Below are 15,156 nucleotides of genomic sequence, written 5' to 3'. Positions count from 1 at the left end.
TTTCTGTCCATGGCAAGCCACCTGTAAGAGCTCCTGGTTAGCTCAACGCCATGTGTCAGGTGAGCTGGACACCTCATCCACTCCAGACTACTCAGATGTAACTTTTACACCTGTAGATCCATCACAATTACATACTTGAGATTTCTTAAATGTGGAGGAGTTTGTGAAATAGTCAAGTGGCTGGACAGTCCTAAAAAGACTCTTCACTGAAAACATACCGTGAGAACTAAGGTCCCAATGGCCTCATTTTACTTTAACAAAAGCCTATCGATGGAGTTTATTTTAGTTCATCTAACAATGTTCTACATATTTCCTCTAGTCCTTTGATGTAGACTGTAAATTTTAAAAGAGCAAGACATTCTCTATAAAAAAAAGCAAGAATTAAGTTTCTCAGCCTTTTTTTTTTTTTTTTTACTAAATTTACTGTTTCACAAGTCTTTACGTTCATCAAATGAGACCTAGAATATTAATATTAGTATATAACAACAACATCCTATTAAGTTTTGTGGTAGATTAACAATAACTTTGAAACTCCATCCACTGAAAGCTGGGTTTAATTATCCAACCAGCAGGCCTCGGTTGGCGTTAGAAAGTTGTCTGACCAATAGAAAGTGACAGAAGGCATGTTGTGAGATTGCTGAGGGCAGGGCCTAGAAGCCTTGCGGTCCGGGCCTCTTGAAACACTTGCTCTTTGAGCCCTGAGCCACATGAAGAAGGCTACCGTGCTAGAGAGACTACACAGAGAGAGCGGAGGGAGAGAACCTCAGTCCCCAGTTGCATCTCCAGACACCCTGCAGCAGAGACACGTCAGCCTCACTGTCAGTAATCTGTCCAAACTCCTGGTCCACACAACTGAGAGAAATAATAATAAAATGGTTGTTGGTTTACACCACTAAATTTTGGGGTAACTTGTTATAGTTAGAGATTTTAAATTCTCTTCTTTAAATAACCAGGGTTACAACTAAAGCATATGCTATTATTTAAGCAAGATTCACAGAAAGTCTTGCATTGAATGTTAGAAAAGATTCAGTATTAGAAATATTACTGAGATATCAAATTTTATCATTTTGGTGGAAGAAGAGGGAAGAAGCTACAGGGAATTCAAGACTTACTTACTGTTTCTTTGAGAGGATGTGGTACAAAAGGCAGACATTTGTCTCATTTCTACTCAATGAAATAGCATAACTCAACCCAAAGTAATGCCTTCGGTCACCTTATAGCACCTGATAAAAGGCAAACTCTGGTGTGAGAAGAAACACGGCTGGTAAATGTATTGAAGTTGTGCTGCAAACAAGCAAACTGACACAACAATGAATGTTGTTGAAGACCAATGAATCAACAGCTCAGAAACAGTGTGGTATGGATTTCTGTTATGCTCATGGACACACTTCCATGTAACTTATTGTTTAGTTTAATGAGAAATGTGGGGATAAGGTGATTCAGCAAGACCAGTGTGGCAGAGCTAACGCTCTTAAAAGCATGGCTACGTAAACGCACTCTAGCTATTGAATGTGGGGCGAAGGGCCAACGATTTACAGAGTCTGCTTATACCCTACCCCCCGACAGCCACTGACCAGACCGGGCCACTGTCATAGCAGCTGTACCAGTTGCTCTTAACGGGACATCAGTGAGCAGTAGTTATCTGTGCAGAGTGGGGGTAGACTGGAACCAGGTGGGCAGAAAAAGATGGGGGAAGGAAACTCATCACTGTAACTATGTATTTTGGGGAGCTCTAAGAATTTATCACAAATGGAAACATTAAAATTGTTGGTATCATTGCCTTTCCTAGAAAGCTAAGCTTGCAGGACACACAATCAGGAAGACCTGGCCAAAGGATGCCGATAGGCTACGGGGGGCTCTGGACGATGAGGAGGTACAGAAGGAAAAGAAGTGAGCGCCAGTTTTTACCTAGGGACTGGCCTTGCTAGTTTCCTTGTAAAACTCCCTTCACGTTTCTATTTCAACCTCAGTAAGCACCATTTATCATGCTGGTATTTTTCAGGGCTCTATGTGAAAAGCCTAAGCATAGGACATTCTGACTGAACACTTATGATATATGCAACGCTGACAAAAAATGAGATGTGATGCCTGAGCCTTTGGGAAGCCTAAAATCCAGGATGGAAAGTCAACTGCATACGTTAAAAATAATTCAGAGTATCATATAAACACTAAAACTGTAACAGAGAATACATGTACTACTGGAATTCAGAGGTGGCAAAGACTCTTATGAGAAGATTGCCACAGGGACAATTTTGAGAACATCATGCAAGAGATGATGGCTGAGCCAGCTTTGAATGAAAGGCAGGATGTATGAGAGAAAGGGATTTTGAGTCAAAGACTTATTAGTGACCAGGCTCCATCAGTCACTGCAAGAAAACATAACATGAATGAAATATTGCTTTAGGAAGATGTACCTGGCAGCAGTATCCAACAGATGAGGTGGGAAGGCTGAAAGCAGGCGAATGAGTTGGATGGCTATGTAAGTCTCGGCACAAAGTCCCAAAAGCAAACGGGTGTCAGCCAGGATGAGGAAAGGGTGGATTCAGGAAATGAGGGGAGGATAAAATTAAGGTTATCAAGCAAATCACAGAGCCTGACTAGAAGTATAATGGTACCAATGAGAGAACTGGATGCGTCTGGAAGACTTTTTGTTTTTTTAAATCAATGATGCACTCTTTCCATACACGTTAAGTTTAAAGTGACAGTGGCCATTTCAGGCAGACAGACAGCACAGGTGCACACACACATATACATTTGCACTGGCTCCCACTGCAAACTGTTGGCAACTTACTCCTTTCACCTGGCCTTCAAGGCCCTCTGTAACCCAACCCCTATTATCTCTTCAAACTTCTCTATTTCTGTTCATCGACTGCAACCAAATTGCGCTAGTCACTCTTCCAACAATGGATATATATGGTTTACCAAGCGTTTTCATACACATTAACCTGTTCGTCTTCACAGCAGTTATACGGTATTTGCAATAAATGGTGATGAGACCGTTTTATACGGAGCAGTCTGAAAACTGGGAAGACTAAATAACTTGCCAAAAAGTGACCTTTTCAAAAACTTAAATCTGACCACAAAGGAATTATTTCTTAATAAGCATAAAACACTTCTAATGAGCCAAGCCATTTAGAAGAGAATTAAAGGCCCAACGTTCCCTGCAGCAGAGGCAGAACACAAGGAAACGGAATGCTGAGCGCCCAGGGCTCTGCCACCTGTACCATCAACACCCCATCGGGCGCTTATCCTTGTCTAGAGTGACTGTTTACACAGACTGGGTGAAAGAGGCTTTTGTGGCAAGGCATTCTCCGAGAGTTAAAGGAGTGCTGCTCCACACACTCCTCCTTAATGCAGAGTGCTGGGAAGAGTGAGGCTCATCGGCTTTGAGGGGAGGGCAGCCCTTTCTCCTCTTAAAACATTTTTTTTGGCTTAGTATTTCTCTAAGGACAAAAACATCAAATAAGCTTAAAAATTAACATTGATCCCCACTCTCAATTTAATAGCACGTATAAAAAAGGTATTGAAAAAAATGTTCCTTAATCATCCATGGTTTCCAGTCTATGCTCTGAATGAAAAATTATGTAACTTAACAAAACTGCAAAATAGCTTCAAATTATAGAATAGTTTTCCAGCTAAATGTGAAAACTGGTTAAAGACTTAAGTAGATTATGGTTGCATGGCAGTTAATGATAACCCAAATTCAAAATACGTATTTTCTCCATTTACACCCCCAAAAACAATACAAACAGAACATGTACTTTAATGATTTGTGACCCAGAGAAATGCTTCCTTTGGGCTTCTTTTACCTGTAGCATATCAGATCTTTACAATGCAAGGATTAACAAAAATAAGTGCCCCAGGGGTGACCGGATAGCTCAGTTGGTTAGAGCTCCAGCTCTGAACAACAGGGTTGCCAGTTCGATTCCCACATGGGCCCGTGAGCTGCGCCCTCCACAACTAAATTGAAGACAAGAGCTGCCACTGAGCTTCCAGAGGGTCAGCCAGGAGGGGCAGTCAGATGGCTCAGGTGGTTAGAGGGCGAGCTCTCAACAACAAGGTTGCTGGTTCAATTCCCACATGGGATGGTGGGCTGCGCCCCCTGCAACTAAAGATTGAAAACTGGTGACTGGACTTGGAGTTGAGCTGCACCCTCCACAACTAGATTGAAGGAGAACGACTTGGAGCTGATGGGCCCTGGAGAAACACACTGTTCCCCAATATTCCCCAATAAAATTAAAAATATATATATTAGCTGTGGGCTTATTAAAAAATAATAAGTGCCCCAAATAAATGTGCCTCAAATACTTTTCAATTACCCATCCTTCCTGAACACTGATCAATTTAAAGGTATGGTAGTAGAGAACAACATAGAAAATACTGCACCATATGAACTTTCATTAAATGAAAAAAAAAAAAGAAGAACCCATTCCTGAAAGCAACTGATACAACCTGGATGATTGCATCTTAATGGAAAAGAAAAAGGCATTGAGTATCATTCTCAACAGAGAACTTGTGCTCAAGACAGTACGTGAATTACTATGCACCTGATCTCATTATCTCATTAATTTAATCAAGACAACCTCAAAAAGGCCGTTATCATCCCCATTTTACTGATAAGACTTCGCACAGGTATCTAAGTGGCCTGGTTAACATCAAAGAGCTAGAGGCAGAGCTGGAATTGAAGCCTCCAAGTCCAGTGCGCTACGAAACATGGCGATCACGCTTCAAGGCCTTTGACAGCCTCTACAACACTTACTGTCCCCTCCCCTATAAAAAAATCATTAAAAGTATATATACATATATATCTCCAGTTAATTTGAGAAAAAGAACTAGCTTTCTGTCTATCTCCACCACCCTCTTCTCACGGAGGTATAAGTGAGACTTTCCCCAGGTTTTCCTGACCTGAGAAAACCACTGCACAGAAAAATGTAAGTAATTGCGGGAGGATACCCCGTAGCTCCCTAAAATAATCACTACTTAAGTCTGATATTCTAAAAGCCTTTTCCAAAAGGCATTTAATTATAAGTGAAGTGCTTCTATTCTTTGCTGCAGCCAAACCAATCTAAAATTTCCCCTAAGACATGGCTAGTTCTGATCTCCGGTCTCAATTTGGGAGATGCTGTACCCACTCCTCTACCACCTTCCAAGCAAGGCTTAACTTTTACGTGTGATTGCTCACATTTATTGAAGGTCCCCAGCCAGGCATTATTCTACAAGTAATTGCTCACTTAATCCTAACAATCCTAAGGTCAGCACTGTTACCCCTCCTGGAGGAGGAAAGCCTTCTCAGACAGTGCCCACAGCCCCAGTGATACTCTGTAAAATCTCCCAGCAGAGGCCAACAAAGTAAATAAAGGTATTTATTACCTAGGAACATTAGAATTAAAAGTCATTTTTAAGAAGCATCTTTTTAGCGCCTAACACAGTAACAACTGAAATCCTGACCACTCCCCTCTCATTTTAAGTCAGTGCTTTCACTACGGTGTTTCCCCCAAAATAAGACCGGGTCTTACATTAAGTTTTGCTCCAAAAGACGCATTAGGGCTTATGTTCAGGGGACGTCCTCCTGAAAAATCATGCTCGGGCTTATTTTCTGGCTAGTGCTTATTTTCGGGGAAACACGGTAAGTTTCTGGTCACCACCTACACACTCAAGTTATCTTAGAGTAGGGCATTTATGCTAAAACAATGAAAGTTTTCTTTTTCAGGCCTCAACATTACCAATACATGATCTGTATTATTAATATGAGTTGAGGTACTTGCTCTGTCAAAAACAATATAGCTAATTAACCTATGCTATGAGAAAGTAACAATTTTGAAAAGTTTTCTTCTTTAGTAACTCCATTGATATCTGTAAGTAAAGGACTCATGGCCACTTAATTTTTGTGAATTCAAATATGTTTTGCGAGTTAAAGTTACATTAAGACACAGGATAACTGTTTCTTACTATCAAAAGTTTTCAATTTCTATCTTTAATTCAAACATGAGCACAATGTGCCAAGCAACTAAGTTTTGAGGATACAGAAAAAAATCTCCAGAGAAACACTGCCATACCAAGGACATTAACCACTAACCACTACTGTGAGAGTCTATGCTTTTTTCACCTTTACGTTGCTAACTGGGGATTAAATCTCCAAAAGTGTAATGCGGATTCATTTTCATGAACAATTAAGAGTGTCTTTAGGCATTCAAAGAGAAAGCCTGTCTTTCCTCTCTTCAACGAAAAAGCAAAACATAAACAAAAACAAAAAAGCTTACTCAGTTTTTTGTTGTTGTTGCTATTGCTAACATATCATTTATAGTTTGGGTTCTTTACAAGGGACCCGTGTTTAAAACCAGGTATTTTCGGTTATGCTATATTCACAGTCTATAACTTACTTACACGTAACTACATCAATCACCCCAACTTCCTAGTACATACACTGTAAATGAGTGTTTTCACTGCTTCCCACTGGCCTACTCATTGAATTTTATGCAAGTGACTAGCAGTCAACTGCAGTTGTGAAGAACATGAGCTTTATACATAAGTCTCCAAAAAGCAATGCCAACAATTACAATCCAATGTAACATTTACTCTAAAATCATCCAAACCACACAGGAAAACTCTAGAATTGTTACTGTTAGAAATATTTGTTTAATCCTCCTCCGTTTTTCTAAAATGACCTGATAAGTATATTCTAGTGATTCAGTTTGTGGACTTGTCATCTCAACTATTAACTTCATAACCAGGGTATGCCACTCAGCAGTTGCTGGGCCTGGTCAACTTGAAAGCATATAAAATTCACATTAAAGCACGTGTTCTACCCGTAATCGTGTTTTTAAAAAAATGTGTTTCAACAAGAAGCTGCTGTATATTAAGTATTGGATACAAGTCTTGAAGGAGCAGGAATACCATTTCGGGCTAGTACACTCTTACTCTAATAGAAAAGAAAATTGAAATATTAGCCCTACTTTATCCATTTAGTATGATGCTATTTAGGCAGTAGTAAGAAACAGAATGATTCTTAAGCACTTAAAAAGTTTCATACATGTGTCTAAAAGGTTACTTCCGGGGCAATGAAATGCTGCCTCACGAGAATTTCCCCTTCGCATTACCCGAGTACACCCTCCGCGTGGTTCTCCACTAGGCAGAACGCCCCGGCCTAGCCCTGCAGAGGCCCAGGGGACGCCCAGGAGGCGAGTCCGCTCCTCCGCCCGCCCCCCAGGGGGCGGGGCCGGCGCGCTAGTCACGTGGGTGGTGCTCCGCCGCCATCTTGCAGGAGGAGAGGAGGGGCCACGCGGGACCGTCCCCCAATAGTCCCCCGCTGGTCCAGGACTGCGCGTGACTGAAGCGCTAACACGTGCGAGACTCCCTGCAGGTGAGCACTCCCACCCCAGGAGCCTGGGCGGCGCAAGGTCGAGGAACAACTGGGTGATACTACAGCGAGTAGGGGCTGAAATCAATCCACCCCTTTCCGCCCCCCCCCCCCCCCCCCGCAGCCTCTGGAGTGACAGCCTGGGAGCAACAAGATCCGCGGAAATGTCTTCAAGGCCATAACATGCCATAGTTGGGGGAGCCGGAGTCCACGCTAATAAGTAGCAAATGCGGGGTCGTAACAACTTAATGAGACACAAATGATTTGTAATGGTAACCCTAAACAACTACTGGAGAACACTGAACACCCAAGTGTCTAGAAATAGCCTTCAGCGTCACCTGTAGTACTCGTATATCCTATGATTTGCTCCCCCACTTCAACTTATGGCCACAGCATAGGGCACTGCCTGAGAAGCGCTGAAATTCGTGGCATCGCGCCCAGCCTCACTTTGTCCACTCCTTCCAGCACTCACTGGTTGCCAGAAAAGGACACACACTGCAGTCAAGATAAAAATCTCATTACTCTGGTTTGCACGCATCTCCCCCTTGTCTACTCGCCTTCCAACACTTGCATTACAAACAAAATTTAAGGCGGAAAGGAAAAAAAAAACTCCTAACAGTTAAATCAGAAATTGGTTAACCTTGTTGCAATCATATGAATGATCTAAATGGTTTCATTGTGACATTTTCATTATACTAACAAGCTAAGGTTATTTTTACAATATATGTTGTAACAAGAAAAAAAAATTTAAATATAACTATTGCTCCTGAGTTCAGGATTTCTTCTCCAAATTAAATGGCAGTGGCATATAGGACTTTTCGGAATTATTTTAGCGAATAGGCTGAAAAATTGAAAGGGCTTTTTTTTTTTTTTTTTTTTTTTTACCATAATTATACACTACTTAGTAGTAAACACTGTAAGATAAAATTTCAAGCTCACCAAGAAAATACTGGGTACTAGGCCTTACTACGTCTGAGTTTGTCCTAAAATGTGAGTCACTTCACAGAAGACTTGTTTTTAAAAGGAGGGATTCAACCTAGATTACCGCTAAATCCCTTCCAGACCCAAATTCCTTGATTCTGTGGAAATGGAGTCCACACAACCACTAGATAAATACAATGCCCAGTTTTAGTTCCAGGGTATTATTGAATGACAGCAGATATGTGAGTTGAATTGACTTTCAAACAAGAGCTGGAAATCCCCTTTTCCAGTATATCATCCTGGAAATCACTTTAAGTTGAAAAGTATGGCTTCCAAATTAATACCTTTTAAATAACTGTGAGCCATGATAATAAACTCTTACTGTACATAGATTTTACTTTAACTGAAACCTATTCCCCTCTCCTCCATTAAATTGTCACGCTCAAGGACTTTATGTGGGGCCCATATCATTAAATTGCTTTCATGGCTCTATAAAAATTTAATCTTTAATAATTTGCAACAAGTGATTCATCTGGACTCCCGTTCACAAAACTTCGGTGTTTAATAACTTTTTTGAAAACAGTACTTATGCCTACAGTAAAGGCCGGACAAACATCCCTGGACGCAAACCTGGAGGCACGCCTCAAGCCCGTTAGAAAGCAGGTTACGCCAGACGTAAAGGCCTAACAAGCCCGCCCCAGGAGAGGTTCCTCGCCCAGACAACCTACGCTACTACTTAACTAATTTGAGTCACTTCGCAAGTCTCCATCCACTTCAGATTTCTCCAGGAAGTCAAGTTCTCTAAGCAGGAGCCAAACGACCCTTACGACCCCTTTTAACTCAGGCACAGTTAGGAAAAAAAAAAAAAAAAAAAAGCCCCTTTGTGCCAAAGACAGGGCAGCACGCCGGGGGCGCACCTCGGGTCACCAGGTGAGGGGTACGGCGGAGCATTACAACGTGCAAGCGGAGGCCAGACCGCAAGAAGGGGAGGCACTGCCCGCGGCCAGACTGCGGCGAACCCCCGGCTCCTCGGGCACTTCGCCTTTCCCAGCACCTAGGGCTCGGGAGATGCTCAAAGCCAGTAAGGTCCCGAGACCCTTCATCCGAGAGGAGGACCCGGGCCGCGGGCTCCATGTTTTCCGTGGCAATTCCGGCACGGAAGAGACTTCTAGAGCATTCTGTTATGGCGGTGACTGTGTGCGGGGGAGGGGGGCGGGGAGGGGCGGAGTGGAACTGAGCTGCTCAGCGAAAGGAAGCTTAGTACTACGGGCTTGGGAGCGCGGGGTGGGGATTCCGAGCCACCTGCGCCGAGGGGTGTCCGACAGCGCGGGGCCGGGAGGCTCGCACGCCCTACCTGGGCTCGGGGGCCGGCAAAGTGGCACCGCTCCACCTCCACCTCTTCCGGGCACCCGCGGAGCGCGCTGCGGAGCCGCTCCAAGTGCTCCCTCAGGGTGACCCGCTGGTGGAAGGAAAAGGCCGGGTGCAGCGAAGCCATGGTGAAGAGCAGCAGCAGTTCCTCCTGGGCCCTGACGCCCAGCCCGTCGCCGGCCCGGGGCTCGCTGCCTTCCGGGCCGGAGCCGTCCTTCTCGGCGTCCTCCTCCCCGTCGCCGCGCTCGCCGGGCTCGTCCACTGCGCCGCCCCGCGAGCCCTCGCCCCGGGCCGCGCGCAGGCTCTTGAGCACCGAGTCCACCTGAGGCAGAAGACGGTGCAGGCGGCCGGCGGCCTCTCGGTTCTCGGAGCCCAGCAGCGCCAGGTAGACGATGAGGCGCGAGCGTACGGCGGGCTCTCGGAAGTCCGCCAGCGGACCCGGGTCCGAGAGGCCGTTGGCCTTGGCCTCCGAGTCGCGCAGGTAGTGGTAGTCCTTGCGCGCCAGGTCCTCCAGGCACGACCCGAGGAAGCGCAGCTCCAGCGGGTTGCACAAGTCCAGCAGCCCGCACATGAACTCCAGGCGCTGCGCCGAGCCCAGCACCAGCCCGAACCACTCGTACACCCGCTCCTGCTCACGCAGCGCCGCCGCGGGCCCGGAGCCGCCCGGCATGCCCGGCCCGGCCGCCGCTCCGCCAGCAACAGGCGGCCCGAGCCCCCGGGGCGGCGGCGGCGGGTGTCCCCGCGGCGGGCCCGCGGGCGGTGGCGGCGGGGGGCGGCAGTCGCGACGACGGCGCGGTGGCGCCTTAGCGCCCGGCCGCACGTCCGCCTCGGGTTCCTCCGCCTCGGGCGGCGGCTCCGCGGGGTGCGTCGGCTTCAGCGGTAGCTTCATCCTCAGCATCCTCGGCTAAGGCGGCGGGGACATGCGAGCGGGGGCGAGCGGGAAGGGCTTGGAGGAGGGGCGGGGGCCGAGGCGGCGGCGCGGCCGTCAAGAGCGGGGTTCCTCCATGCCGCCAGCGGAGGCCGGGGCCAGGGGCGGGTCTCCGCCGGGGAAGGGGGCGGCGGCCGGCCGGCGGGGTCGCTGGCGTCTTCCTCCCCGGCCTGAGGTGGGGCGTGCCCGCAGCGGCTCCTCCCTTTGGGCTCCGCGCCGGCTCTGGGAGCCCTGGTGCGGGTGGGAGCTGGCGAGCGTGCCCTCCTTCCGCCTCCCTCTCTCCTGTCGTCCTTACAGGGCTGGGGCGGCGGCGCCGGAGCGGTTCCCTCGCGAGCTGCTGCACACCGAGCGACTAGGAGAAGAGGAGGAGCGGCTGTGCCGGGCGGAGACGCTTGCTGACTCCGCGCAGGCACTTCAGCCAATCAGCGGCCTGAGCCGGCGGTTGCGTAGGTCTCCCCGCCCTCGGGGGCCACCTCTCTCTGAGAAGCCACGCCCAACTGCTGCCCGGCCTCCTCCCTTAGGCGGATTCCGCGCGGTCTGAAAGTCTGCTGGTTAGCAGCTGGGGAGGGGGTAGACGCGGGTGGGGCGTTGGGACGGCGGCTAGGTAAGTCCGGGCGCAGTGAGAAGCGTGTGAGCCTCACGTGAGAGGAGGGGAGTGGGGAATTTCACTTTTTCCACGAGCCGTAACCCCGCTTTTGACAACTGACTCCCCTGCTCTGCCTCCTCGCTTGGGTCACCGCACCACGTCCGCCTGCACCACCCGGTTCTCCCCGCGGCCGCGTTTAACGTGTCCCGAGAGCGGGCGTTCCTCTGAAGTGAGCGTCCTAACCTAAGATGAGCTCTTTCAGTCCTCCACAGCCTGGCCGACCTTCTGGAAGTCAGCAATGGAATAATTCCCACAACTTCACAAGGATCTGTTGTGTTGACTATGTTGCGGATCGCAGAACTGGGGCTGGAAGAAAGGTTGTGGCGGTGGTTGGGGCGCCCAGACACCTCAATCCTGTGCGAGCGCCCACGCCCGGTGCTGGCAGCACCGTGCGGAGGTGGCGACGCGCGGCCCCGAGGGGCGCAGAGGCGACCCAAACTGAGGGCGTTCCACGGCTTGGACGCCGAGGAGGGACACGCTGGTGTGGCCTCCCCAACTGTTACTTCTGGTCTGTAACGCTCTTTAGAAATTATAAACCAGGACAGTTTGGCAAAAGCCACCCCCCACCCTCCTCCGCCCAGCCCCTCCATCTTTTGGGAATCATTTTATTTGCTAAGTAACGTTTCTGTGCCTGACATGTTTTGAATCCTTGGGCCGGTGTTAATACCCTATGACTAGAGAACCGTAATAAGTTACCACCTTGACAGGCTTTCAACTTTTTTAAAAAGTTTTGCTACATTTTTAAGGTTTGAAGAACTCCAAAATACATCACTGGAACCACTGCTTTTTTATTTATTTTTTTAAATGTAAGCAATATAGTCCAAAATTTAAGACCCAGCTGGATCTTTCAAGGGTTAATTCTTAAAGGGGATTTGTTTGTTTTTTAATTCTTAATGGTTTAAATTAAGAAGTCTTACTACAGCTACATAGTAAGAGTATGTAAAAAAATAAGAATCACATTGTAACTCTTTCTTGTAACTCTTTCCGACTATGTTGGGACATCTGTTGGGAGAGCATATACTGAGCCCTCTTTATCTCACAACTTCATGCCCTAAGAAGCTAATTTAAAATTCAGTAAAAGGCTGGACTGAAGCCTAAATCAGTTTCATCGATAAAATAGGAAGACAGAATTATTTTCAACACATTTGAAATTGTCAAAATATGTAAAAGCCATTCTTTCATATAATTTGCTTTTTCCTTGCATTCTTTGTGTGTAATGTAGAAATCCTTACAAAAAGGAGAAAATTGTGTAAGTACTTTTATTAACAATCCTTACCCCTCTCGCTATCAACTTCAACTGGAAATTCTACCCTATCTCATCTCCTGTTCCCACGTTTCTAAAGCTTAGGGTGATATACTTTAGGCAACTAATAATATTACTCTTGCTAGATACTTACAGGTCCATAGTGAGTCACCTGTCTGGATTGAGATATTTTGTTAATAAGCTAATATTTTACCTCTGAGGTGATTTCTACAAGTGACCCCGACAAAGTTCTTTACATTTCCCTTGGCAACAAGAAACCACTGGTATGAACTCTCCACAACACTTGATCCATAAACTTTAGGTCAGAATTCAGATTTATGCTAAACAGTGACTTTTGTACTTCTGTCTTTGGCCAATATTAGAAAATGTAGTGATCAAAGCTGCTACACACACATGGCATAGATACATGATTTTATGATTCTGATTATCATCCATCAGTTGGACAATTTGCTCTCTATTCCCCAACACATTGTTTCAGAGACCTCTCTCCATACTACAACTCTCTGAACTGGACCTCAATGTTTTTCTCACCCTACCATAAGTGAGAGAGAGAACACCTTCAGTAAGAGTGACGTACTACTGTGGTGCTTTTCGGGGAGGGACCCAGATGGAAATCCCAGGATGAGGGGTGGCTGTTTAGTTGGGAAAAACCACACAGATGATTCTAGTAAGATGTCCTGGGAAGGTATTCCTCCCAATTGGCCCCCCTATATATTCCCTGTATAATCATTGAGATGGGCCAGATAGTGTTACTGTGGTAATAATGGTGGGTGGTATATGTTTGTATCCAAATCTTTCATAAAGGGATCTATCCCATAAGAGACATTTTTAAAGACACAAAGTACTATTTTCTCTTGTCCCTAGGTGACATTTAATCCATATTAAATACACTTTGTTTTATTTACCTCTTTAACAATTAAAGATGTTATTATTGACATTACTGTCCAAATACTTATATGTTGTCAAAAGACTTGATTTCAAGTTAAAGTTATACCTTGGATTAAGGGACTAACCAGTAATTGAGGATTGAGGAGACTTTCCCTTTTGCAATTGGGTTGCTGCAAGAAATTTCACTAACATCACAGTTAATTGGATAGTTCAGAGCAGATTAATAATGATATCAACTCCATGAAAAGGATACCTAGATACAGCCACTCTACCTCCTGAAGCATCCAATTGGATCCGTATCAAGAATTTGTTCTCCCAGTCTTTGTAAATGGTGACCGTTTCCCATTACACCTCCTTGTGTGTTTCCTCCATTAGAATACAAATATCTTCATGCCAGTGACCATGTCTTAATTTTTTATTTTGACATTCAGAACACAGATGTTGAAAAATAGTTGCCCGATAAATGAATGAATAATAATCCAGGAACCAAAAGTAACTGCCATCAGCTCCTGGGGTCACATGAATCCTTGTTTATATCTAGCAGGGAAGAGAAAACATCTGTGTCAAAACCTGGACTAGGCCCGAGATTCATTCTAACTGAATCGCCTTAGGTCACATGTCCATTCCTGGTCATTCACCAAAACCAGAGAAGTGGAGTCAGCTTCTTCAGAACCACGTGTGTCCCTCACAAAATATCCAGGGCTGTTGGAAAGGAGAAAGGCAAACAGAGATGATGGGGGAGCAACCAATATGCATCCGATACCATTGTACTCACAGTCCGTAGTTTTGATCATTTAAATTGTCATGGGTTTAAGGTACCTCACATTTTTTTTTGTTAGAGCCCATATTTTTGTTTAGTTAGATCATGAATTTAAGAGTGAGATTAAATATTAAATTGTTTTTAAAGATTAAAATTTTAAAATCTCTAAAGGCCTTACAAACAAACACAGGTAAATTTTTCATTGATATACAACTTAAGAAAAAAATTAGTTGCATATTTAAATTAAAAAAAAAAATTTCTGTAAGGTTTACAAAAACACCTGCAAGACAGATTTGAGATAGATTTGAGAAAGTATCAGTTCTGATGCTGTGACAGGATTCCCATTGATAAGCCTGGAATCATGCCCCACACCGCGGCGTATGGTACCTTTTCTGGAAGACTAGCGTTGGCTTAAATTCGGAGTCTCGCTGGAATAGTGGTTTCCTTTGTCAGAAGGGTTCTTAAGGACTTAGAGGGACCAGGCTGTCCACGTCCTCCCACTTATACATTAAACTTTTGAGAAACCCTGAAATCCACCAAATCTTGGAAGCCTGTCCAGAAAAAAACTTGATTCTAAAGTGGATTGGTTTGGAAAATCCTTAGGCTACTTGCTTATGTTAGAAATTGAGGCTCTGGATGACATTAGGCCCTTTCCTGGTTCTATGGGATGTCTGTCTGCAAATAGACTTTTGCCCAACTGGTCAAAAAGGCAAGGGCTGTCTCCCCAAAAACACAACATGGCTTTCTAGGGACCCATGGAATTGAAGTCCTGTAAGGTTGGCTTGTTAGATAGAAAATAAATACTCCAGTAGTATTCTCTGGGATAAAATTTGCTGAATTCATGTACTTCTTTAAATATACAGTTACATCAAATTATTGATGAGCTTTTGATTGTCAACCTAGCTTAAACCTGTCATCTTTTACTCTTTTGCCTTCATAAAAGAAGCTTAATTTTTTCCAAGAATCCAACCTTCTCCCCAAGACCCGATGTGGTGTGGGGGATACCTGCCAGCTCTGCGGATAG

The 15,156-nt window shown here is 45.4% G+C and overlaps 1 protein-coding gene and 2 long non-coding RNA genes across 5 annotated transcripts in view; 1 reads left to right on the top strand and 2 right to left on the bottom strand.

The window, feature by feature from the left end:
- ZCCHC2 (zinc finger CCHC-type containing 2) overlaps positions 1–10,875 on the bottom strand; it is a 52,560-nt gene extending 41,685 nt beyond the window's left edge. For all 3 annotated transcript variants that reach the window (XM_019729322.3, XM_019729323.3, XM_019729324.3), the window contains exon 1: positions 9,633–10,875. In XM_019729322.3, the coding sequence (XP_019584881.2) occupies positions 9,633–10,544 (912 nt within the window). In that variant the 5' untranslated portion in view covers positions 10,545–10,875. The remainder of the gene's footprint in view (positions 1–9,632) is intronic.
- Positions 7,118–13,770, top strand: LOC141573129 (uncharacterized). Its single transcript, XR_012498718.2, has 2 exons — positions 7,118–7,360; positions 10,872–13,770. It is a non-coding gene; the product is annotated as an uncharacterized LOC141573129 (long non-coding RNA).
- A 3-nt stretch (positions 13,771–13,773) lies between these two features.
- LOC148758440 (uncharacterized) overlaps positions 13,774–15,156 on the bottom strand; it is a 40,935-nt gene continuing 39,552 nt past the window's right edge. The window contains exon 3 of the long non-coding RNA XR_016021187.1: positions 13,774–14,074. This is a non-coding gene — a long non-coding RNA (uncharacterized LOC148758440). The remainder of the gene's footprint in view (positions 14,075–15,156) is intronic.

The sequence above is a fragment of the Rhinolophus sinicus genome, chromosome 4, assembly GCF_057876585.1.
Source record: "Rhinolophus sinicus isolate RSI-liver-muscle chromosome 4, RSI-T2T, whole genome shotgun sequence".
Taxonomy (NCBI): Eukaryota; Metazoa; Chordata; class Mammalia; order Chiroptera; family Rhinolophidae; genus Rhinolophus; species Rhinolophus sinicus.
This window is presented reverse-complemented; position numbering and strand designations above follow the sequence as displayed.